Genomic DNA, 27044 nt, shown 5'->3' with positions numbered 1-27044 from the left:
CAGCCCCCCGAACTTGGGGGAGGGTTAAAAACCTCAGGGCCTGTTGTGTTCTTTTATACTGCCATTTAAATGTATACACATAACCTCTACTATTTTAAGCACAGAACCTTCAAGCTCAAGAGGTATGTTTCTAAACAAGTATAACACTTTTGGGAGCACAGTCATCTTCATCACATTTCAACATAGTGCCAGGGTAAGGTGCAGCCCATTATTTCATCTTAGAACACATCTAATTTTACCTGGTAGTGAATTCATGTTTGGACTTAGATAGAGCTAGATTCGCCACAGTGCGTTTTGAAGATTTTGCAGTCAGCATAGCGATATCAGCGTATGCTAACACTTTTGTTTCGTAACTGTTAACCTTCACGGGCTTAATGGTCTAACTCTTTAACAACTTATTTACCAATGGATCAATATAAAGAGCAAACAAAATGGTGGATCAAGGCGATCCCGGTCTAATACTCCTTGTGACAGCAATTCTACCAGACTCTAGGCCCATAATTTGAAGCAGAGCTGATGGAACATGGTACAGCACCCTTATCACCTTGATTAGACCTGGGACAAATCCTGACACCTGGGTATTCCCCAAGGGTACCCCTGAGACACTCTATAAAACATTTTTTCCATTGAGGAGGATCATAGCCACTGGGTTCCTCCTCACCTGAGCGCTGTCAAATAACGTGATAATATGTCTGACGGTGTTTAGTTTCTTTGCCCGCTATAAACCTGCGCTGCATAAATGGGACCATTTGGGCAATGACCCTCTCCAGTCATGTCGGCAGTGTCTTTGAATACAATTTGGCATCTGCATTGATTAGTGAAATAGGCCTGTAGGACCCAGGTTTATCTGGTGTCTTACCCTTTTTCCTAAAAATCAATATAAAATTGCCTTCTCAAGGGTTTTGTGGAATCTCCTACTGCTGCATCTCGAGAAGCAATTCTAGCAGATCCTTGGGCAGTTCTGGGGGAAATGGCTTATAAAAGAACAAGGGAATTTTGTCAGAATCTGCAGCTTTACCAGAAGCCAGAGTTTGTAATGGTTGGTTACTTCCTCCAGTGTGATATTGGATTCTAATGCACTGGCCTCCTCCATTTACAACGAGTCAGTCTTTATGTTCCTGAGAAGTTCTTCCACCTGAACCAGTGAAGGTTGGTTATTTTTCCGATATAATTCATTAAAATAATCCTCAAACACTTTGACTATATACACTGGGTCTGTAGCTAAACTGCTATCTTGCTTGATGCTATTGATACCGCTATCTACATCCCTTTGACGGATATTGAGGACCAGTTGCCTACCGACTGTCCCTCCATATTCATAGCTTTATGTCTTGTACATCTGGAATTTTTCCACCAACTTCATAGCGTGATAGTTATTTATCATGGCTTTGACTCCCGCTATTTTCTGGTGGGTCTCTAGGGCATCCTGGCCTCCTATGATCAGCTCAATATGTTGAACCACCAGCTTAGCTAATAGCTCATACATCCTGCCAAACTCTTTAGCCTGCAACCTCTAATTATACAGAACTAAGCTAATAATCCCCACATACTCCCACTTTTAGCACATGTCATACAATCCTTTTTGTTGCACTATGGCTATTATCCTCGAAGAAATCAGATAACCACTTTCTCACGTGATCGATATTAAGAGTGATGAAAAGCAATTATTTATTGAAAGTCCACTTAGCCTGGCCCCTAGCTGCCCCTATATCAGACAGGTCTAGAATCAAGGGGTTGCGGTCACAGACCACTTTGGATAATTTCCTAATAGCATCCTTGTCTACTAGCCCTAAAGATATTAGAAAATTGTCCAGCCAGTCATATTTTTTGTGCGGGCACAAGAAGTATGTATACCCAGGGTCTGGAGCTTTAATTGGGTCCCACACATCCACCAGCCCTTGACCACCCATAAGGTGTGTCATTGCTCTATGCACCTGCGGTTTCCTCCCCCAATACTTTTTATAAGTTAAAAAATAAGTTTATTGGAAATTTGTTATCATACATCAATATTTCGTACAATTAAATGCTTGAGAATATATAAGAGTCTGTATTAATATTACATGTGTTGTTTAGGAAAAAGAAAAAATGTGCTTTAAGAAATATAAAGAGCTCCCTCTCTGGCACAAAACTAGACAAAGGACATGGGAGTAACCTCCCTCCTGTCCAGACCCTCCCCATGGTGGGTCCCCTGAATCGTCCCAACCCTTTCCTAAGGGTACTTAAGGGCTTACCTGTGAGTGGGTCCCTAGATTCGTTGTGGGATATGATTCAGATCAGACACCACTTCTTCTTCTACCATCTGGGCACTCTGGACTTCGTTTGGGCTCAACTTCGTCTCCCTTACCGTCAGCTGCATTGTCTGTGCCTCTGCACCATACAGAAACCTTCCAAGGCCTGTGGACATCAAAGACACCTGAAGAAAATCTCCCTTCGAGTGAAGGAGTCACTCCCTTGCATTCGCAGGCATATCAACTAAGTTGACTGGTATGCTGCATTGGGCTACTTGTAGTTCAAGCCCCGAGCACCATCTGCACCGAAGATTGTGTGCCTACACTCCACGAGTGTTCCATGAGCCAGCTTCCAGCAATTTTGCTCGAGGTCCGTTTGCGATCCCTGGTCCGTCGAATGGTGGGTCCCCACGAAGGTTACTCTTCTTTCCCTTGGGCTACACTGGTTGCTCCAGACATGCCCTGACTCCCTTCCGAGAGGTGAGTCCTTCGGACCTTGCTGGTCTGCACTGAAGCCAATCTTTGCTTTCTGCATGGGTTACTGTTGCCAAGGCTTGTTGGGTCAATCCGGAAACCGACACTGCAGCACTCGACATCATTTGTGGGCAACTCGAATCCAGCTCCTGGTTGTCCTCGACGCCTCCTTGTCCTCGAGGCAGAAGAGTCAAGCTTCACCTTCTTCACCTGAAATCACCCGACATTGGTGGGCATCTTTTCATCGCCTTCCTTGTCACTGGCAAGTGACCCAGACTCTGTCCTCTTTGCTTTCAGGTTCTTCACACCTCTGATCCACCGTGAGTGTGTGGGCGGGGCCAAACGGGCGGGGCTTCCATGCGAGTTCACATGCCTCTTGTGTGTACAAAAGGTCAGAGAAAGATCAGTTCAGCAGATGAAGAGAAAGAAGGTCCTGGTCACAGGAACAGCACGGGTATTGCGCTCGTGAAAGTCAGGTTCTTCACACCTCTGATCCACCCTTGGATCCACCCAGACACTTTCCACGTGGACGCCAGCAGCACTTTGCAGCAGCTCTCCATTGAAATCGACGACACAACCCAACGAGAAAAGACACCTATGCACCCCTGGGTGAGGTAACTCGAGTGCTTCGATGCTCCATGGGTGTTAAATCTAGAACCTCCTAGTTCTAAAGGGATTGCTCCAAGTCCTTCTCTAAGTGTCCTTAATCTTTGAAATTCCAACCAGGACTTTCCCCATAGAAGTTAATGGTGATTCACGGCTGTGTTTAGACACTGCACGCGTCCCCCGTGGGTCCCCTGTGTCACTACCTTGGGTGGTTCCTGGTGGCCCCAGTGGTTCTAAAGGCTCTAGGCCTTGTATCCATGTCAGTCCTGGCTCTTATACCACTTTCTTAATATATGGTGTGGTACGTCCTTGGGCTCAACGCATATCGTGCTAATTTACTGTGTGCTGAATACGTTTTCTGAATGTACTTTTGCCTCTAGCCTCATAAAGATACTAGAGGGATGTGTTTAGAATAAATATGTATATTTTATATATATACCTGGTGTGGTTCTCCTTTCATTTGGTCATTCACGAGATTATAGACTGGTAAAACAAGCTGCTTTACATTCCTTCAATACTTAGCCTGAAGGCTGTTCTCCACAGCTACCACTAGGATAGCTTTCTTTATAGGTTGTCTTTAAACCTACTATCAATAAGGGTCATTTGAACTGGGGCAAGGCTCCCACTAGAATAGTGGACAGCATATGCCAGGCCAACTGCTCACAATTGCAACCAAGCAGGTAGTGATTCGATATGGAATAGTGGAAGCAAGAATCTGAAAAACAATGGTGTTTCGTAGAGCAGGTGATGGACGTTCTCATGCTTGGAAGTTTACAGTTTGGACAAATAGCACCACAGCACAGATAACTTGATACATGTTGATGTTGTGAGGCAAGGTATCTGAGCAATTCAACCTTTGTTTACCTCTCACCCATCATTTGGAATTGGCTGCGTGTGATGGGATTGGAGTAGTGGAGAGAGATGAGGTGCATCAAACTTGGGAACTTGTGTGAGCCAATGGGCATTAAATCATTCGAAACACTAAAGCAGAACTCTGGAATCAGAGACATCTTGATAATAACAGTCATATCATTCAGATTTACACAGCAAGTTAAATTGTATTTTTCGAAATCTTTGACAACTTAGGAGAAATGGATTACAAATACAGATGGAGGTAAGAGGCTTATCTCTGACATATGCACAATTTTAACACTAGTGCATCATCCCCAAAAAATCCCGGAGAGAAGGAGATGGGAGGGGTAATTAGGTAGGACACTCACTGAAAATGAATGGGGCTCAATTTACATTTGGACAAGCACTATTGCTAAATATTTTTTTCAGGTAGTTCGGCTATTATTAAGAATTCCTTATACTGGTATTATACACATGTAAAGTTACACTGAATGGACAAACACCAATCAGAAAATTCTGAGAGTTGTGGAGACTCATTCCCACTAGTCTGAAACTCTTGACTCTACTGATTCATTGTTCTGCACATTATTCCTTAACTTCCTACATACATGCTTTGGGGCTTCCCTTCATATGCCCTTCCTCTGCACCACATGAGGAATAAAGAAATGTATTTGGATTTATGATTCAGTAATCATGCAATAACAGCACTCTGGGGTAATGTGATTGTTAGACCTGACATCATTGGCCTGAGTCTCTCCTCCACTTTTTTCTGTTTGCCTCCACTGTTTACAATGTTTTTGCTGGTATACTGCTTTGGGCACTGTGCCACTGCTGATCAGTGCCACAGTGCAAATGCTCCCTATGTTAAATTACTGTATTGATTGAATTCCATGTTTGGCTTATTTGGTTTACTGTCAGTCCCTAGTCTAGTGCACCAGGAGTGCCGGGGCTTGTAAATACAAATGCCGCTCGTGGGCTTGCAGCACATGTTGTGCCACCCACAAGAGCGGCCTAGTAAACGTATGTCTACAGGTCTGCCATTGCTAGACCTACGTGCAGTCTGGTACTGTCACGCTGACTGCGCAAGTACACCTACTTGCCAGTCCCTAAACCTTCCCTTAACTTCATGTTAGTCACCCCTATGGTAGGCCCACGGGCAGGGTGCGTTGTAAGCATAAGGTAGGACAGGCCTGACCAAGTTGGCATGTCCTAATAGTGAATTACAGCCATATTCGTTTTTCACTATTGCGAGGTAACCTGCTCTCCATTAGTTAGAATGGGCTGCCAGGATTATTAATGCTATAATCCTAGCTGGTTCGGGGAGCATGGTGCAATGTCGAGTTTGGTATCCCTGAACTCGGGGTTTAATTACGCATCCGTTGGTGTGGATGGTTTTTGGACTCTGGGTTTGAGAATAGCACTTTTAGAAAGTGGCTATTTTCTTGTCTAACTATTTCTGTTTTCTGCTGGTTTGGTGTGTGTGTGACAGGAGCTGGGTGGCTCCAGAGATCTGATGAGTCAGTGTGGGATGAGTGGGACATTTGCGTTGAGAGTAGGGGGAGAGTAGCTTCTGATAGCCTGCCCTGCCTGATACAATGCTGGCTCCACCTCCTGCCAAGCGACTGATGGCTCTGTGCCTGCCATGGACGATCCTGGTCCCACCTCCTACCAGGAGGCCGATAGCTCTGCTCCTGCCAGTGACAATGCTGGCTCCACCTCCTGCTGGGCGTCTGAGGACCCAGCCCTGCTCAGTGAATAGGCCAGGTGCCTCTGCCTGGCTACACCCACAACAGACCCAGGATGTTGGGAAATTCCCCTGCATGGACAAAGGGATCAAAGCCAAAAAGGGGTATAAGAGAAGGACCCCTGAACCAAGAATGTAGATCACTTCTGACAAGGAACCCTGAAGCCAAGGACAAGAAGCCTTCTGATCCAAGGACTTGCCTGCCCCTTCTGCCAGTGTGCTGTTTGCTGGGGGCAATCCTGCAGTGCTTCTTTATTTTTGCCAAGGAACCAGGAGAGAGGAACTGTGTGTGTACTCTCATGCTTTGCTAAGAAAATCTCCAAGGACTGGAAGAGTGCCAGTCTCCTGTTGAAGTCACAGGGCTAAAGGACTTCATCTGCTTAAAGTGCTATTTGCTGGAACCTGTGAATCCAGCACCTCTGAAGGAAACCGGCAATCTCGACGCCGACGGACGTCGCTGAATCCAGCCCGACATAGTGAGTATCGGCTCCAGTGTCCCGCTTCCTCGACGCCGGCCGCCGGGCCCGATCGACGCCAGCAGCAACGCCAGTGAGTAGTGAGTTCGGCTCCAGCTCCAAGGGACCTCGTGTCTGCACCGCTGCTGATCGCATCGACTTTGAAGCCCTCTCGACGCCGTGAGCGCTACTCACTCTTGCAACAACATCATCGACATCGATGACTACTGAGGCCTGATCGACACCGACGACGCGACGCCGGATTGCTCGACGCCGCTGATCATCGTGTGCTTCATTTTCCTAAGGTACTGTGTTGTTGGGGGTCCGTGTGACTCCGGGCTCAACGTAGCGCTCCTCGCGGTTGACGCCAAACCTTTGGATTAACTTTGCCTCAACGTCGTGTGACTCCCATGTGGGTTACATTGTTGCCAAGAACTGTGTTTCCAGGAAGAAGAGTTGCTTTTGATACGAAAGACTTTGTGCTAAGAAGAAACTACACTTGAACTATTATTTTTCCCTTCCAAGAGTATTTATCAAGATTGTGATATATTTTTGTCGTTATTTGGTCTTGTGCTAAGCCTTATATAAAAATCCTTATTTTTATAATACTACTGTGTCATGTCCATTTGTAGTGTATTCACTTTATTACTGTATGTGGTCATAAATGCTTAACACACAGCCTCTGAGATAAGCCTGTCTGCTCTGCCAAGCTACCAAGGGGGTGAGCAGGGGTTATCATAGGGTGTGATCCCCTTGCCCTGACTAGAAAAGGTGTGTCCCTATTTGTCAGAATTGCATACCTCTGCCAACTAGAGACAGCCGGTTCTAACAGTGATGTTCCCAAGTTTAATGGTACAAAAGGGGGTGGTGATGGACGGAGCATCTGAACCAATCAAACACTCACAACCAGTCAACAGATCTAGGTTCAATCCATCACCGTTCTTTAGCCCACTCTGCCACCCCGGTTTACACATGGCCAGATGCAAATCAGTCTGACCCTGTGCCTCATGGGAACAGTCCAGCCTGAACTGCCAAGCCATGCCTTCCCTGGACCGGAAACAAGCTTCCGAGGACCGGTTTCTGGCATTTTAGCCACGGAAGCAAGCTTCCGAGGACCGGTTTCTGGCATTTCAGCCTTCGGAAACAAGCTTCCGAGGACCGGTTTCTGATTGTTTCCAGTCCACGGAGGACCTAGCTTGGCAGTTCGGGCTGGACTGTTCCCATGGGGCACAGTGTCAAGACTGATTTGCATATGGCTGGGTTCAAACTGTAATGGCATGGTGAGTAACAAAACGATGGATTTAGACCCAGATCTCTGTACTGGGGTGAATGTATGTCATTGTTGTGCATTCTGTCCATCACCATCGACGGAAGAACACAGAGAGTCCGACTACCACCGTACAAGTCAGAGGCCACCAAAGTCATCTGCGGCGTCCCTCAAGGATCCTCGCTGAGCCCCACCCTCTTCAACGTCTACATGAGCCCCCTCGCGGCCATCGCACGCCAGCACAACCTCAACATCATCTCCTACGCTGACGACACCCAGCTGATCCTCTCCCTGACCAACGACCCCGCCGCCGCCAGAGCCGACCTTCACGAAGGGATGAAACACGTAGCCGAGTGGATGACGACCAGCCGCCTGAAACTGAACTCAGACAAGACGGAGGTCCTCATCCTGGGCTCCTCGCCCTCTGCCTGGGACGACTCCTGGTGGCCCCCCGCCCTGGGCACCGCACCCAAACCGACAGACCACGCACAGAACCTGGGCGTCATCCTGGACTCCTCCCTCTCCATGACCAGACAAGTCAACGCCGTCTCCTCGTCGTGCTTCAACATCCTGCGCAATTTACGGAAGATCTTCCGGTGGATCCCCACCGAGACCAGGAAGACGGTCACCCAGGCCCTCGTCACCAGCCGACTGGACTACAGCAACGCCCTCTACGCCGGAACCACCGCCAAGCTCCAGAAGAGACTCCAGCGGATCCAGAACACCTCAGCCAGACTCATCCTCGACATCCCACGACACAGCCACATCTCCGGACATCTGAGAGACCTGCACTGGCTCCCCGTCAACAAAAAAATCACCTTCCGTCTCCTCACCCACGCACACAAAGCCTTACACGATCAAGGCCCGAGCTACCTCAACAACCGCATCAACTTCTACGCTCCCAAACGCCATCTCCGATCAGCCAGACACGCCCTCGCCGCCGTCCCCCGCATCCGAAGAACGACAACAGGAGAACAGGAGGAAGGTCCTTCTCCTACCTGGCCGCCAAGACCTGGAACTCCCTCCTGACCGACCTGCGCCTGACCCAAGACCACCTCTCCTTCAGGAAGAAGCTCAAGACCTGGCTGTTCGAGCAGTAGCAGCACCCCCCCCCCCCCCCTCAAGTGCCTTGAGACCCTCCGCGTAAGTAGTGCGCTCTATAAATGTCTTTGATTGAACGATTTTGATTGACCTGTTGTTTTTTGATTTGTCACCCCGAGTGGGACAGGTATGCTCAGACGTGAGTCCCGTGCTCTCCATGCCACTGGAATCAAGCTATCCAGGCTGATGAGGGCTGAAAGCCCGAAACCGGTCCTTGGATGCTTGTTTCCTGTCCAGGGAGGACCTAGCTTGACAGTTCGGGCTGGACTCCTCCCATGGGGCACAGGGTCAAGACTGATTTGCATATGGCTGGGTTCAAACTGGAATGGCATGGTTAGCAACAAAACAATTGATTTAGGCCCAGATCTCTGTACTGGGGTGAATGTATGTCATTGTTGTGCATTCTGTCCATCACCTGTTGTTTTTTGCATTTGTCACCCCGAGTGGGACGGGTATGCTCAGACGTGAGTCCTGTGCTCTCCATGCCACTGGAATCAAGCTATCCAGGCTGATGAGGGCTGAAAGCCCGAAACCGGTCCTTGGATGCTTGTTTCCAGTCCAGGGAGGACCTAGCTTGGCAGTTCGGGCTGGACTCTTCCCATGGGGTACAGGGTCAAGACTGATTTGCATATGGCTGGGTTCAAACTGGAATGGCATGGTGAGCAACAAAACGATGGATTTAGACCCAGATCTCTGTACTGGGGTGAATGTATGTCATTGTTGTGCATTCTGTCCATCACCATCGACGGAAGAACACAGAGAGTCCGACTACCACCGTACAAGTCAGAGGCCACCAAAGTCATCTGCGGCGTCCCTCAAGGATCCTCGCTGAGCCCCACCCTCTTCAACGTCTACATGAGCCCCCTCGCGGCCATCGCACGCCAGCACAACCTCAACATCATCTCCTACGCTGACGACACCCAGCTGATCCTCTCCCTGACCAACGACCCCGCCGCCGCCAGAGCCGACCTTCACGAAGGGATGAAACACGTAGCCGAGTGGATGACGACCAGCCGCCTGAAACTGAACTCAGACAAGACGGAGGTCCTCATCCTGGGCTCCTCGCCCTCTGCCTGGGACGACTCCTGGTGGCCCCCCGCCCTGGGCACCGCACCCAAACCGACAGACCACGCACGGAACCTGGGCGTCATCCTGGACTCCTCCCTCTCCATGACCAGACAAGTCAACGCCGTCTCCTCGTCGTGCTTCAACATCCTGCGCAATTTACGGAAGATCTTCCGGTGGATCCCCACCGAGACCAGGAAGACGGTCACCCAGGCCCTCGTCACCAGCCGACTGGACTACAGCAACGCCCTCTACGCCGGAACCACCGCCAAGCTCCAGAAGAGACTCCAGCGGATCCAGAACACCTCAGCCAGACTCATCCTCGACATCCCACGACACAGCCACATCTCCGGACATCTGAGAGACCTGCACTGGCTCCCCGTCAACAAAAAAATCACCTTCCGTCTCCTCACCCACGCACACAAAGCCTTACACGATCAAGGCCCGAGCTACCTCAACAACCGCATCAACTTCTACGCTCCCAAACGCCATCTCCGATCAGCCAGACACGCCCTCGCCGCCGTCCCCCGCATCCGAAGAACGACAACAGGAGAACAGGAGGAAGGTCCTTCTCCTACCTGGCCGCCAAGACCTGGAACTCCCTCCTGACCGACCTGCGCCTGACCCAAGACCACCTCTCCTTCAGGAAGAAGCTCAAGACCTGGCTGTTCGAGCAGTAGCAGCACCCCCCCTCCCCCTCAAGTGCCTTGAGACCCTCCGCGTAAGTAGTGCGCTCTATAAATGTCTTTGATTGAACGATTTTGATTGACCTGTTGTTTTTTGATTTGTCACCCCGAGTGGGACAGGTATGCTCAGACGTGAGTCCCGTGCTCTCCATGCCACTGGAATCAAGCTATCCAGGCTGATGAGGGCTGAAAGCCCGAAACCGGTCCTTGGATGCTTGTTTCCTGTCCAGGGAGGACCTAGCTTGACAGTTCGGGCTGGACTCCTCCCATGGGGCACAGGGTCAAGACTGATTTGCATATGGCTGGGTTCAAACTGGAATGGCATGGTTAGCAACAAAACAATTGATTTAGGCCCAGATCTCTGTACTGGGGTGAATGTATGTCATTGTTGTGCATTCTGTCCATCACCTGTTGTTTTTTGCATTTGTCACCCCGAGTGGGACGGGTATGCTCAGACGTGAGTCCTGTGCTCTCCATGCCACTGGAATCAAGCTATCCAGGCTGATGAGGGCTGAAAGCCCGAAACCGGTCCTTGGATGCTTGTTTCCAGTCCAGGGAGGACCTAGCTTGGCAGTTCGGGCTGGACTCTTCCCATGGGGTACAGGGTCAAGACTGATTTGCATATGGCTGGGTTCAAACTGGAATGGCATGGTGAGCAACAAAACGATGGGTTTAGGCCCAGATTTCTATACTGGGGTGAATGTATGTCATTGTTGTGCATTTTGTCCATCACCTGTTGTTTTTTGCTCAAGTTTAATGGCATGCCATTTTCCCCTTTGCCCTTATTGATGGCAGCTCCTTCTCACTTGATAATTCCTCATTAGGTCCGCAGTGGGGGAAGCACATTCCACAATTAAGGGCCCACTGTAAGCTGTAATGGAGGGTTGTCAGTGCAATGTATTGTGTGATTTCGAGCAAGACTGAGTTGCATTGACTACCTTGGTCATGGTCTCTGTATAAAAACCTCGCCCTACTTCTCTCCCGGAGCCCCTTTACAAGTGCATCTGGTGGGCCAACATCATGGTAGAGAGTGCTGCCCGGAATTGAGACACTTACCTTGAGCTCCTCATAGAATCAATGCAGCAAATATAGCATCTTTGGAATCCCATCCACTTTGTATCTGGGAGAAATCTCTCCATACAGGTACCTAGGGAGGTAAAAAGACATGAAAGACTCACTTATCACATTGATGAACAATGTAAGCGTGAGAAAAGCATGAGAATAAAGACTTTGAGAAATGTCAAGTTTTTTCTTTGAAAGACTTCCAAGCCAACACAATTTCCAATATTCTAGCTCATTGCTGGCAATCAGACCTCTTTTGAACAAGAGCACAACCTTCAACAAGAGTTTGTAAAGGACTATAAGAAACGTAGAACTGTCTAGACTAACAGGAAAGAGTTGTGCAGTATGTACATACATACGTACAAACCCTTCCACAACAATTCATGTGACTTTTGCCAAAATGTAACCCAAAACGTAGGGGAAATGGTGTCCTTGAACTGTTCTAAACCAGTGTTAGAAGACTTAGGTTTTTATATACTGCAAACACATTCCAGCATGTGACTTGCCATAGTCCCCCTAGTACAGAGGTCTTCAAACTTTTCTAGGTTGAGCCCCCCAGCTGAATTTTTTTAGATGTTGGGCCCCCCCACCACCTATATGAAACAACAAGAGAGTAAGGGTATAATTAAGACCACTCTTTTACCCCTTCCGAAATGTATAACAATCAACAGAAGAGTGTCAAAGTAAGTTGAATAACAAAGAACAAGACTAAAACCAATTGATATCAATAGACAGGAAGGAAATTACCACCGTCTAGAGAAACAGAAATTTAGTAAAGGAGTTGGGTGCATGTGCTCAGTGAAGAAAAAGAACCCTCAGGCACCGCCTATGAAGGTCAGTAGCCAATTGTCTTCATTGGGTCCAAAAAGGTTGGAAAAATGAAGTGGTGATAAAGAAGTGCTTTAAAAAGAGCATGGGCTACTCATCACACAATAATTTTATTAAGAGGGTAGCTCTAACTCTAGTAAAAACAGTGCAAATTAAAGGACTAGTGATTGGTTGAGTCAGTTTAAACCAACAAGTCCTTACTGAAGTGACAAGAAAACAAAGATGGTCAACATGTTTCTGCTTGAGAGCCAAGGATCGGCTCAGCATTCGTCAGGACCACAGAACTCTATCATATACCTCAATGGGCACTCGCTAAGGTGTCCAAAACTAAGGTGTAGAGAAGGAAAAACAAATATAAAAAACGAATACAACCTGATTAGTGTAGACTTCCTATATTGGGCAAGTCTTCCCACAGTCTCACCCCAAGGGGGAGACAAAAAAGTCTGAAAAGTAATTAGAAAAACAAGTCTGTTTTAAAATGTGACTATTATAACATTTTTCAGAAGCCATGTACTTTCATCAAACATGCACTTACATCAAGACATGCACCAATATTCTGACTAGGAATAATTATTCCTAAAGAATACAATCTCCGTGACTTGGGACATTGAGCCCAGAGAAAAACCATTTTAATACATGAATGTTCAAACAAGGCTCCTAATCTTAGAAGTCCGATTTAAATAACACGCAGGTATTTTAGTCTGCGGTCACAGGGTAAATATATAATTTAAAAAAGTGCTCGTCATAATTGTAAAGCCAACCAGAAGGTTGGAGTTGAGGAAATCACAAAGACGACCTTTGAAAGGGGCATATAAAGCTGGCCAGTCGCGTTACATATAGAAAAAAACTCACATTTATAAGCCTTCAATGGGACCTCATGGGCTGGCGGTGGGGGGAAACCTTCACGCTCGGTCCATCTATAAATATGACGTGGTGCAACAAGAATATTAGGAGGCACCCGTATTTGTGTGGAATTAATTAAACAAGAAGTGGCAGTAAAACGGTATCGCTGCAAGCACCTACTTTATCCGATGCGACTCCCCGCCTCCGGACCTATTCAAACCGCGACCGCCGCCCGTAACACCAAGAAACGTAGAACTGTCTAGACTAACAGGAAAGAGTTGTGCAGTATGTACATACATACGTACAAACCCTTCCACAACAATTCATGTGACTTTTGCCAAAATGTAACCCAAAACGTAGGGGAAATGGTGTCCTTGAACTGTTCTAAACCAGTGTTAGAAGACTTAGGTTTTTATATACTGCAAACACATTCCAGCATGTGACTTGCCATAGTCCCCCTAGTACAGAGGTCTTCAAACTTTTCTAGGTTGAGCCCCCCAGCTGAATTTTTTTAGATGTTGGGCCCCCCCACCACCTGACAGAAATTTCTGGATTTGACCGCCACGCGCACATTCCGTACAGGGGTTAGTGAGGTGACCATATAAATTCGGGTGTGCATGTTAGTGCAGAGTGGGACGAATGAATGTATGGTTAGTGGTGGGCTTATTGGAGTGAGATTGCAGATAGAGTAGTGAGGGGGACAGGTGAGTGAAGTGTCACGAGTGCAGGTTGAGTAGTTTGCTCTTGTGACTGCGGGGTGAGGTACAGGGTGAACAGCGCAAGTGCATTGTGAGTGCAGAGTGATCACTGTGAGTGGAGGGTAATGTGAGTGCATGGTGTTCAGTGTGAGGGTGGGGTGAGCGGGTGAATGGTGTGAGTGCATGGTGATCAGTGTGAGCGCACTGTGATCGCCGTGAGTGCAGATTGATCACTGTGAGTGGAGGAAAAGTGGGTGAATGGTGTGAGTGCATCAGGATCATTGTGAGTGCTGGGTGAGGGTGAAAGTGAAGGGTGAGAATGAGGAGTGAGTGGTCTGAATGCAGGGTGCATTCCCAGACACTTGAAGTAACTCAGCATGTTATTGACGGCAGCATAGGGTTTCAAATGTGCTAAACCATTGCTAATATGGCAGTAAGCAGGGATCAAGGTGGAAGAAATAAATAATGTGCTGATCCCCCAACAAACTTCCAGTCTTATGATTAGGGTTGCCAGCTCATTATATTTCAGCACTTGCCTGTGCAGACTTTGAACAGCAAATATAAATAGAAAGAACTTTTAATTGTTTTCTAGAGCTGCATGAATGATCCATGACTGATAATAAAAGGGAACAAAGACAGAAAAGTCACATTACAAATGAATACATACTTGTTATTCATAACCATATTTAGCAATTTGCAGCATGTTTAAACAACACATGGCTGGCTTGCATTTTGTGCGCCAGCCTGTGCAATTTTAAAAGAAACTTTCAGGGACGTTTTAAGGACTTTGGGGCCTGTGGGCCAAATGTATTTTCGGGGTCCCTGTTCGGCCCAGCTTTGATTTTATGATCCAGTCTCATCTCTTTCATGCCTTCTTTGTTCAAATACTAAATGTGTGTACATTGGATATTCAGGGATAGTGATGTGTGTTTTTCAGTATGTAACACAACAGCAGTTGAATAATATTACTGCAAATAATCTGTCACACACTTCCATTTCTCATATGTGAGGTTATGTATTGATCTAAAATAAACTTTTTACATGGATGTTGCATGATGCATAAACATTTTGTCTGCAAAATGTCTGCAATAGACTCTTGCAGATTAAAAGTGAATGATAGAAACACGCTATTTATAACATACAGCAGTAGCCACCTAAACAAATGTGGGCAACAGCATGGATGTATGTATTTATTTATTTGTTTGTTTGTTGTCACAATTTAAGAAATGATTGCTCTGCCTCTTATTTCCTAGTTCTGGCAGTTATTTTGGGATTTGGATCTTGATGCTGCAAGGCTCAATGCCAATGTCTTGCTTACACCTTGGATCTAGAACATAGTGCTACATAGATGCTTCTTTGCCTCTACAATAGATTTTCCCCAGATATGAGCTAAAAAATGTCGGCTCAAAAGTTGTATGCAACTTGTATAAACCCTACGCACCTAGTGTGAACTTACAGTGGATGTACAAAAAAGTTCAAAATATCTATTTTATTTGTTTGCAGTTTTATATAGAGTGAACCAGACTTCGGTGTCTCAGAGTACTTTAAATGAAACCCAGAAAATACAATGTCAACACATGGTAAAAATAGATGAATATGTACCAAAGGCATCCATAAATGAGCCAATTGACATAACCAGGGTGCAGATACTCTGATTTAAAATAGGCACATGCAACGAGGTTTTGTTTAGAAACTTCTCTTTGCGAAGGCACCAAAAAATGGGAGTTCTATGGAGTCCAAAAATCTAGGGAAAACATAGCATTACAAAGAATTTCCTTGAATGAAAATGTGATCACTGTACCTGAAAAGATTAAGCTGTACATAGGCACGTGATATATTACTCTAATGTGGCCTGTTAATCTCCTTATTAGACATGAAGGCATTGTATGATGACGTGTGGGGGCACGCGACGATTTACAAGCGATTGTTGTGTCCCTGTCTGTGATCCAGTTTCCCTTGATAAACATGACTCTTTCCTACTACAACAACTTTTAATTTGGGTTTGTATTAATCATGTGACTTTATGTGGAGATCCCGATTAACAGAACTTTACAACCTTTATTTTTTTTGTCATACTTTTTGTGAGAAAAAAGCTAAATTCATTAGAAAAGCTTCACAGTTTCTCAGAGCTTCGCACACCTCTACTTTTAAACTCCTTTAATAAAATGCAACCGTATTAATCTTACTCCTTGTATTTTTGTTAGCAATACTGATGTCGCTTCAGGTCAGATGTGGAACTGAAAGAAGATTGTGTGACTTCGGTTCCTTTCTATCACCAGGTTGTCATTGAACATATGATTTGCTTCCCCCATCACTGTGATTTTGTTGAATCGATGTGACTTTCCCTAAATGCCTTTACATTGGATGTGATACTTTATCTTCTTTTCGACATTTTCTTCTCTCTAGGCACTGTACCAAAAGTCATAGATTCTGTGACTTGGCACGTCACCACATTTGGAAAAACTCCAAAAGTATCCACCTATCTCCTGGCTTTCATAGTGTGTGACTTTGATAAGATTGAAACGATGAACAATAATGTGCAGGTACAACAGTTTTGATTTCCCATGGGGAATCCAGGTGGGTCTTTAATTCTGAGTTTGGAATTCAAAAACTTGTCCCTTCATTTCAGATTCGAATCTGGGCTCGAAAGAAAGCTATCCAGGAAAATCAAGGAGAATATGCTTTAAATGTAACTGGTCCAATTCTAAATTTAGTGCAAGATTATTACAGAGCGCCTTATCCACTGCCAAAGTCAGGTGAGCAAAGACGGGACTATTTTGTTCTTAATAATATTCATATGAAGCAATATATTCACAAGCAGGTTAGTGGAGTCTTAATTCTCAATTGATGAGAGCGCTCAGTGCAATCTAAAATTATGTCGCATGGGTGTCGCATTGAATGTTGTCACAAGAAAACAAGCGTTTGCAATGCAATCTGTCTTGCCTTTGAGACATTATATGTATTTTGCTATGCAGCACATTAGCCTGGCTGCTGAAACATCTACTGTTCTTCAACATGGAGGGAAAGTAAGAACCAAACTGTGTGACATGCCAGGAATGGGAACACATGGAGAGAAATATTGCCTTTCAGCTGGAAAGGGTATAGACTGAAGCTCTGTTTTTATTATAAAATCAGGGCCTTTGGTGGTCATACCACTAATAAATACAAGATTTGAAAAAAATAATATTGTCTATGGGTGCTCATGGAAGACAATGTCTATGGACTGGAATCTAGGGAATGCTGAAGTGATTCGCGTATTTGACTGACCTGGACTTTTTCAATCAACAAAGTTACGTAGAGGCAGTTGCAAGAAAACAAAAAAAAAATCCCTCAGCAGAAAGCAATTCTGGCATTTTACTGACCTTTACTGGTCGTTTTCTATCAAGATAGTTAAATAGAGGCAGTTGAACAAGCAGAAAGTAACTCTGGTATTTTACTCACCTCTACTGGTAGTTTTCTATGAAGACATTTAAATAGAGGCAGTTGAACAGAAAAAATAGTCCCTAAGAGGAAGCAGACAAGTCCTAGGACTGATCTCCAGAGCGCACAAAGTACATAAACATATAAGTATATACTCAGAGCTTTAAGAGGGCCGGGTTCTACCGGTGCTGAGCACCGACAGTTTTTTAAAAGGGGCCTTGAAAAGGGTCTCTATCATGCTCTGTTCTGTTCCCTGGCACCCACGGTCCATTTTTTTCTGGACTGCACTGACAGGCACATTGATGTGCGCTACTCACACTGCTCACTTCTCACTAGTGGAGAAGTTATGGCATGACGTCATGCCAGGTGAGCGTTGTAGGGGAAGAGAAATCCTTTAAAGAGAGTCGTTTTCTTTCTGGGTTTCCCTTCTTTTTTTAAGCTCAGGCGCAGCAACATTGTCGTAGTGTCACCAGGGCTTTAAGTGGAAGCTTTTTCAAGATTATATAAAAGCCATAGCTGCTGCTTATTTATCTTATGTTACTAACAACCATTGACAAGGCCAATAGCCCTGACTTGTTGTAGTTATGACATTACTTGTGTTATATATCTGGATACGATTAATAAAAGCAGGAAAATACAAGTTGTGCTGCACACTATGCTAAGCACAGATTTTTAGCTTACAAGTTTTTAAGCCACACCCTTCATTACATTGGCCATGCCCTTTGAGAGACCCCTCAGTGTTTTTATCCCCCTTAAAGCCCTGTATACACCAATATACAAGAGGTCTTGAATGCTCAACCTAAAAAGCCAGGCCTCAGTGAAGTGCTCTCCTCCTAGGACCAGGGGCGGCGGCGTAATGTATCACCTTCTTAGCTGACAGGCTTTCCAAAGAGCTAATAGTCCTTCATCCCAGGGGGGAATGATGGCACTCAATGGGTTCTTTATTGTGCTATGCTGATTTGTCATATGCACATTAATAGCCCTTTTCAGTGCTTGCAAAAACTATAAGTCTTTGGCACATGTGTAATATAATAACAATCATCCATTGTGGAGGCTTGTTTACTGAGCAATGATATCCATTTATTAATACTTTAGACACTACATGCAACTCCTAAAGTAAAGTGAGCAACAAAATGAATTGTCCAGGGCACGGTGTAATTATGGGAATTTTAAATAGAGCGACGAGCTTGTAAAACTGAGTAATAACAAAGCCTGCAAATGATTCCTCTCATTTCTTCCTGCCAAGGAACAAAAATTCATTATTGCTGTTTGTTGTTGTTCAAATCGCACTCAGCCGGACGGCCAGCTACGCGATGCCCCCAAGAAAATGATGTGCTATCACCAGATTCATAAGACCAGATATAGATCAAGCCACAAGGCCATCTTCTTTTGTTTCTCTCTTTCCAGCCTCTGATAATGAAGTCTCCCGAATTACACTGAGAAAGCAGGCAGAACATGATATTTGTCTGTTCTGAGTTTCCTCTTGACAGCAGAGCACAGCCTGATGCTGGCAGAACTCACACACACATTACTGCCAAGTGAAACCCCTAGGGTGCTGCTCCACGATTGGAGGCAGAGATGACGTTCATGGCCTGGAAATGGGTGAGGAATGGAAATCAATCCCAGCTACATGCTTTTTACTCTGCCATTTTGTCTGGGTACGGCTTGGTGTGTTGTAGTGCAGTAATCAGCTTAAACAAGCATTTGCAATGCAATAGGACTCGCATTTACTTGAGACCTATTGCATTGCATCACGCACACCGGACTGGGGGAGCATCTACAACGGGAGCGTGGGGAAAAAGGGGGCGACAAGGCATGAACAAAGTTCACAGTTTAAATAACGTTCTGTGTAACACCCAAAGTAAAGGGGCCATTAGCCATGGGAGGGTACAAATGATGAAGGAATTGGAAACCGCTGCACTCTCTGTTAATCTTTTCGTGAATAGTAAAAAAGAACAATTCTTGCTTTGGGTGCTACGAGAGGATCACCTCCTAGTCCCTGAGGTGCGAGTATAAGGAATATTGGAAGACCTTACCCAGTGTAAGGGTGAATCTCGTGCGTTATTTTAACTCGCCTCTTCCGGGTATACGCTAACCCAAGCTACCACGAAGCTCACTACACTTCCCCAGACTTTGGATATTCGCTTAGCAAGCTTCGAGAAGAATTTTCCCCTGAAGAAGAGCTATGCTCGAAATGCATAGGGGATACAGTTCACTTATGTAACCTATGTGACTACGCTTATTAATGGAATCAATCATTTCATATGTCATCAAAATTGAATTGATCCACCATGGACGCTTGATCACATGACTCAATATGATGTTTGTCACCAACAGTATTAAAATTTGACTTACACTCCGAGAAGATTTTATTTAGTTTATTCATACTACATTTCAACGGCCTTGACGCCTCAGGAGTGCACGAGATTCAAACTTACACTGGGTAAGGTCTTCCAATATTCAGGATACAAATGATGCATTGGCCATAATAAGGAGGGACTAACAAGCCTCATAATCAATCAGACGCATCATTTAAAAAGCCAGTGACACGAGCCAATTAAAAACATGGGCCGAGAGTGGGCGGAGCTTCCACTTCATGCTCTATTCCTGCATGCCACGCCAAGCAAGCAGCGCATGCGGGCTGCCGCTGTAGGCTCAACCTAAAAATGACATACTTACAGAATGCATGAATGTGTTGGTATGTATTTTTGTTCATTGCACTTTCTTCAACAGAAACTTTCAGGATTATTCATCAAAATATATTTTGGCGGCGTTCTAAGCTATTATACTAGGTTTACAGGTCCTAAATTTGGGTTGCAGTAATTTCAAGTGGTAAAATTGTGTTCTTTCCTTCCTGTATCTCCCTCTTGGGAAATGCGCCAGAAGCACTTGCACAGGTGGTAATTTTTGAAGGAATATTACAAAAATACATTTAAATGAGAATCACTGTCTTTGTTAACTTCAGCACTTCAGGGATGTATGACGTTACAACGCATGCTTTTACAACGCGGTTTTTACAACGCATGCCTTTACAATGCATAGTGCTTTGGGGCGCTGGATAGTGAATACTTTAATTTACTATTCCAACTCCAGTCCCCGTGGATAGTAGGGAAGGTGTTGGATAGTAAATTAAACCTATTCCCTATCCTAGAGCGCCCCCCCCCTGCGCAATGCGTTGTAATGGTTTGCGTTGTAAAAGTTGCGTCGTAAAGGCACTGCGTGGTAAAAATTGCGTTGTAAAGGATGTTTCCCGCACTTCAGTTATCTTTCATGATATGCGTAGTCTGCCTCGTCAGTACAACTGACGTGGGTCCTACTTTATAATTAATTATATTTGCCAAACCATTTTTAGAAGCCAAAAACCTAAGTAAGACTACTGACATTTTTGGTTTGCTTTTCACAGTTACATGTTCTATAAAAGTCTCCGTAAAGGGGCAAGCCATGCAACAGGCATTCTGTACGCAGTACGTTTATCAAGAGCTTTAATATCTAGAGAAGAAAATTGCTCAGTTGAGAAATAGGAAAAGCAAATGTGTTGAAATGCATTACAATAGCCTCACAGTAACGGCTCCAAATGTTGATTTTTTTGTTCATGTTGCCCATACCAGAAGATGGTGGTTGTCCAGTTCCTAATGCCTTATACAAGGCTCTCCAAAAACGGGAGAGAGACTCTACCGAAATTATATTATGAGTCAACCCAAGGACATGAAAAAATACCAGTTAAAACACTTCTTCAGCCGTTGATAATTTGGCCAAAGGAGAAAAATGGGCCGTTTTTGACCACGTTTCCACAGGTAGAACAGCCATTATAAGAACTGTGGAGACAGGAAGCCAAGTCGTGGGAACTTGGGAAGATACATAAAAAGCTTAGACCATGAATTTTAATGCTGGACACAAATTTGACAGCAAAAGCATGCTCCTGAAGATCAAGATGCACAGCTGGTGGTCACCAAAAGACTGCCATACTAAATCCAAAGTAGCTTTTACATTTCTATATGCTTAGATTGGTGGAGTTATGGCACATCTTCATAACAGCCACATGACTTCTTTGGAAGGAACAAAACAGCTTTTTGACAGAATTACTGTTAGTTTTGTCTAAGTAGGTAAGTCTTCAACAAAATATCTTCACGGTTCCTCGTGTTTCATCTGTTCTTGAGCCGTCTTAAACTTGTGTAGAAAAAGTGAACTATTCAACCACTCACTGAGAAGCAAATATAGTTTGATGATTCAGAAATAGCAATGGGATAAATTACCTGCCAATGTTTGCACCCGCCAACACTTTCAATGGGCACGGAATGCCAGTGATAATAAAGTCATACTGGACAAAGAAATTGCCCATCTCACTTGACAATGCCTACACTAAAAAAAGTCTGAAACTGAATTGCTATTCATTAGTTAATTCGACCTACAAATGGTTCTCTAATTCCATTCAAGCAGAGGTCTCCACTAAATACAAATCACCTTCTTGTCTATAAAGTCTCTCTCAAATACCAAATTGTTTCATTCAGATTCTGACAAAACACGAGATTAAAACAAATCAAGATGTTCTTGTACATGTTCTTGTTTCTGTAACAGGACTGCACCTGCTGTTTTTTCACAGACATCTGTTTCCACAATGTTTCATTTTGCAATATCAATGAGACAAGATTGCCATTTGAGTGTCTGCGTATGCCTTCTCAGCTTTATCATCCCAACAGAAAACTTTACTCGTATTCTCCTTCTTCAAAACATAAGTATGATCACTGTTCATTTTGGCCAAATATTGAGACATTGCCAATACAGAATTGTACTCCTTGTTAAACTCTGGGTCTCCTAAACATTAAAAGTGAAGACCACTTCAAAATAGCGCATACGATTTGGGTTATATATATAAATGGTGAAGCAATAAAATTAAAAGCAAAGTACATCATCTTTCTCAAACTGACTCTTTCAAATCTATGGGACCTGCTTGAGTGTTTTGCGAATCTTGATATGTCACATGTTCTTGATGTTCTTGATGTTCGCCAAGAGTCTGAGGAAACACTAGATGTCAGTCAAGAAAAGCTATGCCAGGTACATCTGGGAAAGCTCAATCCAAGTGGTTTGGAATGACATGATATTGACAATGGACGAATGGTGTGCAAAATTATATTTTAGACTCACCTCCTTCTGTCATTCTCAGCAGATAATATGCTTGCTAAAAATCAAGCTAAAAAATCTTGTCCTTCCTTCGATGACTCCAAAATATACTTAAAAGAGGGTAAGAAATTGGATTATTATTTGTGTCGACAAGGTACCACCTCAAAGAATAATGCCACAACCTACTAGCTGTCACACAAATGTTTAAAATAAAGCTTAGCCCAATCCCTGGTAACGTGAAACAAAGTAGTCTGACTTAAATCAAAGACAATGTGTCAAGTATTTAAACAGTGTATAAACAGGGAAAGTCACACAAAATATATAACACACAATAAACCCCCACAATCATTTGTAAACTAGTAAGAAAAAAAATCAGTAAAATAAGATCAAACAAATAAATATATAAAGAGAACTGTAGATAGATTTTTTTTAAAAAAACAATGTAAAAGAATACCAAGAATAAAGCACCTGATCACGTAAGAATTTCCATACTTAACTTTTTCTCCTTAGGTTCATTTAGTTTAGTTAGGGAAATAGGGTTTAAGGAATGATTTCCTAAATGTTTAAGCATTTCTCATGCTGATTTTGATTTTAAGCTGACAGTCTAATGTGCCTTTCTAATAAAATAATGCTGCTAATTAAATGCAAATAAAAGAATTAAATTCTTAAAATTGCTCCTTGCCTGATAATAAAGTTAATAAAATAGATTTTGAAATGACAAGCTGGTCTTGATTGTTTCGTTTGAGTTACCATTAGTTTATCCATTGCCTTTAACTTTGACTTAATTAAATGTTTATAAAGTGTTTTGATTAATTAGGTCATATGATTCAGTTGGTCAATTCATGTCTCAAGCCATTTATGGGCCTAGTGATAAATGTATGAATAATGGTGAGTATCGTGGTGTAGAGTTGTTCATATGAGACTGAATTTCCTTTGGCCCGCTGGATCACACCCAATGTGAGTCAAGGGTCACAGTAGAAAGGGAACAAGGTGCAACTTCAGGTAGACCATTATGGTCAGGTACATTATGTTGATTGGTCCTGCTGAAAGTCTGCAATACAAAACGTTTGAAAATATTCTAAACCCTACTCCAGAAAAAGGACTCTGTTACTATCTTGGAATTTTTTTTTGAAAATGCAGAATTGAATGTTATCACTTTTTGAGAAACAAATCCTCTCTGCATGGACAGCCTGAAACTGAAGGTCGCATCCCTACAGCAGGTCGGTCTCACTGATGCTCTGGAGTTTAAGAGGTTTCTTGTTGGTGTCTCAGTAATTTCTTTTCATAAGGGCCATGATCTCCATGTGTAATGGAGCTGAAATCCATCCTGATGTTGTGGAACATCCATTCAGGTACTTGTTCCTTCAGGTAACCACTGGAGCTCTAAAGGAATTTTTAACTGTCCAAAGTTTAGTCTAGTGCCCAAAAAACAACAGAAGAAAAAAGGCACCTAAGACCTCAGGGTAAAGCACATACAGATGCTCAAGGTAATAGGCAGAGGCCAACATCAAAGTCCATACCATGGGGGTCCTCACAGGAATTTCCTCTTCAGCTTTTTTATGATCCTGGAGCCAGGGCCAAACTGGAAACCACAACCGGCCCTGGCAAAGTGCTCGGCCGCACCCCCTCCCCACTCGGGTGGGTTGGAAGTGCCACAGAGCTCTTTGCCGGGGCCTGTTTTCGGGCCGATTTTGATACAGGGCCGATTTAGCAGATATGCTGCAAAAACGGCCCTAAAAAAAATGGCTCCCAGGGGCCCAAAACCGGCCCCCACCCGTGCGGTGCACCAGGGAATCGCCCGGTGCCCGCTATGGGCAGTCCAGCCCTGCCTGGAGCAACCTAGGGGTTAAGCCTTATGATACACGGAGATCGTTTTGTCCTTGGAATCTTCTTGCAGGTCACAGATGCAAATTGCAGAAGGTTCAGCCCTCCTTGTATCCTTATACAAATTCAGCAGTGTTCTGAGTAAAGCTGGGTGACAGTCCAACTTTGTAAGGTGCAAAAGCCTGTGGGGGAGGGACACCCTAAGACACTCTAGACCCTCTGTGAACAATGGAGTAAATGTTCCCAGCATGCCTGCTTTTTCGCTAGTCCCTGTTTGTCTTATTGAAAACCAAATTTAAGAGGGCAAATTCTTTATCCACAATAAGCTTGAGCTCTGAGAGCTGGAGGGAGAGGGGAGGTACCAATTTCCTCACTAAAAATCTAGAGTAAAGCAGGTCCTGGACATCAACATAAAATGATATAGAAGTCTAGGAAGACTGTTGGGCTTGGCCCTTTATTGCAGGGTTGTCAACACATGTTTTGCTTTTTCCTCCTAATTTTCCTGGCCTGTTTTTGTTGGCTATAGGACTCCGGGCACTTTAGCACTGCTACACAGTGCTAAAGTGCATATGCTCTCTGTGTAAATTGTTATTACAATTGGTTCTCCCTGATTGTCATATTCTATTTACTGGTAAGTCCCTAGTAAAGTGCTCTGAGTGTGCCTGGGCCTGCAAATCAAATACTACTAGTGTGCCTGAAGCACTGATTGTGCCACCCATGTGAGTAGCCCTGAAATGGTATCTCAAACCTGCCTCTGCAGTATCTGTGCACAGTTTTAAACTGCCCTGTCGGCCTGGTAAGTGTACCCACTTGCCAGGACCTAACCTTTCCTTTTCTTACATGTAAACGCACTCCTCTGGTAGGCACAAGGTACTCCATGGGCAGGGTTCAGGGTATGTGAAAGTGAAAGTTAGGACATGAACTAGTGTGTGTGACATGTCCTGATAATGAAATATAGTGTATTTCGTTTTCACAATTGAAAGGCTCTGTGCCCCATAGGATAACATGGGAGGAACTTTGTAACATCTCACAAATATAACTTCCCATTGGTACAATATTGAGAAATAAAGTTTAGGCTCTCTGAACTCAGAATTTAATAGCACATCCTTTAGTAACAATGGTTTTTGAATTATGTGTTTTAAAATGCCGCTTTTAGAAAGTAGGCATTTTCTTGTTGAACCATTCTGTGTGCCTCTCCCTGTTTGTAGATTGTCTGCCTGGTTTTAGAGTGACAGAGGCTGGGGATGTGCATTCACTATAGACAGCCATGAGGGGAGGGGTTTGAGGTGTGCCTGCCGCTTCCTGGATGTCTCAGAGCTGAGCTGAATGGGGCTCGGCTGAATTTAGAGTATTTGGAGGGGTTTTCCTTGGACCTGAATTGGGGCTGTCTATCTTGAACAATGCTGTCTTCACCCCCTGTGTTCATAGTGCACCAGTGAGAACAGAACTTGTTTGGATTGGGCTCAGAGACCCTTGGACAAAGAAGAACAAAGACAAAAGGGGGTATAAGTAGTGCACCTTAAACCCCAGAACTTTAGGTCCCTTCTGGACTCAAAAGGATCCTTTGCCAAGGAGAAGAGCTGGAGAGCTGAGAAGAGGAGTACTGCCCATTTGCTGTGCACTATGTGGGGTTGGCCTCCAGTTGCAACGTCTGCCAAGGAAAGGACAAAGACTGAAACTTTGCTGTGAACCTACTTGAAGAAGAATCTCCAATGGCTTGTGTGTGCAGGCCTCCTGTTCTGAAGTCTCAGGGACAAAAAAGACTTCACCCGCAGCTCCCCTGAACTCTATTGCTGAGAGTTCTGACCTGCCAGGAGGTTACTATTCCCATTTTGGGCCTCTGGAGGTTGTTCCTGCTGTTAGGAGCTGGAAGCAACCTGAAAGAAGCAAGAAAACCTGTCTCCGATGCCGTCTGCGATGCCGCTCTGAAGCCGCGACCTGCACTGAGGCCTGGCACCCCTTGAGAAGTGCACGATGAACCACCCGGCCTGCAACGCAGCTCTGATGCTCTTTGATGCCTGCAGTTATTGCCATTTCGACAAAGCCATCACTTGCATAGACTTTGTCATTGCCAGCGCCTGCATCTTGTTACCGCGGTGCCGTTAACTGCCCAGGGTGACTCCACAATCTCGCCGACTTTGCACCGTCACTGGAACCGACGCCTCACAGCTGACACAACTGACTTCCCCTGTCCTAGATTCAACACTTCACCTCCTCGCGGACATGACAACTCACCTCCACTGTGGCAGCTAGGGAGCCGACCTCAGCTCCCCACGCCTCAACTCCACGACGCCATGCATCATCATCAACTTCTTTATCCAAAGGTACTGTTTGTTTGGAAGTCCGTGTGACTCTGTGCCCAATGCCATGTACATCACGAATGGTGCCATACTTTGGATTTATTTTATTGCTGTCACAATATCGCAATAGTCCCAGGTAGAGCTATTTGTTTTTTACAAGATTTGTTTTGGAAATAACTGTTTTGAAGTGCTATTTAACTACATGCATGTTGGATTTTTGTTGTTTTGGTCTTGTTGAGTTTAGATGAAGATAATTTATTTTTCTAAACTGCTGTAGTGTCCATTTGTGCTGTTATCAGTGTATTACTGTGTATTTTGAGTACAAATACTTCACGCATTGCCTTTGGTAGAAGCCTGGCTGCTCATCTCAAGCTACCAAGGGAGTGAGCAGGGGTTATCTAAAGTGTGTATCCCCCTTTCCCTGACTAGAAGCAAGGGTCCCTACTTCGATAAAGGTACTTACCTCTCCCAAC

At 44.6% G+C, this 27044-nt stretch overlaps 1 protein-coding gene across 1 annotated transcript in view; it reads left to right on the top strand.

Annotated features, from left to right (window-relative positions):
* Nucleotides 1-27044, top strand: part of LOC147733562 (aminopeptidase N-like) — a 474314-nt gene that overhangs the window by 45908 nt on the left and 401362 nt on the right. The window contains exons 3-4 of the mRNA XM_086958149.1: nucleotides 16316-16452; nucleotides 16539-16665. Coding sequence (XP_086814275.1) covers nucleotides 16316-16452; nucleotides 16539-16665 — 264 coding nt within the window. The remainder of the gene's footprint in view (nucleotides 1-16315; nucleotides 16453-16538; nucleotides 16666-27044) is intronic.

Source organism: Lissotriton vulgaris, chromosome 2_1 (genome assembly GCF_964263255.1).
Source record: "Lissotriton vulgaris chromosome 2_1, aLisVul1.2, whole genome shotgun sequence".
Lineage (NCBI taxonomy): Eukaryota > Metazoa > Chordata > Amphibia > Caudata > Salamandridae > Lissotriton > Lissotriton vulgaris.
The sequence above is the reverse complement of the archived record's forward strand: the minus strand, read 5'-3'. Positions and strand labels throughout refer to the sequence as shown.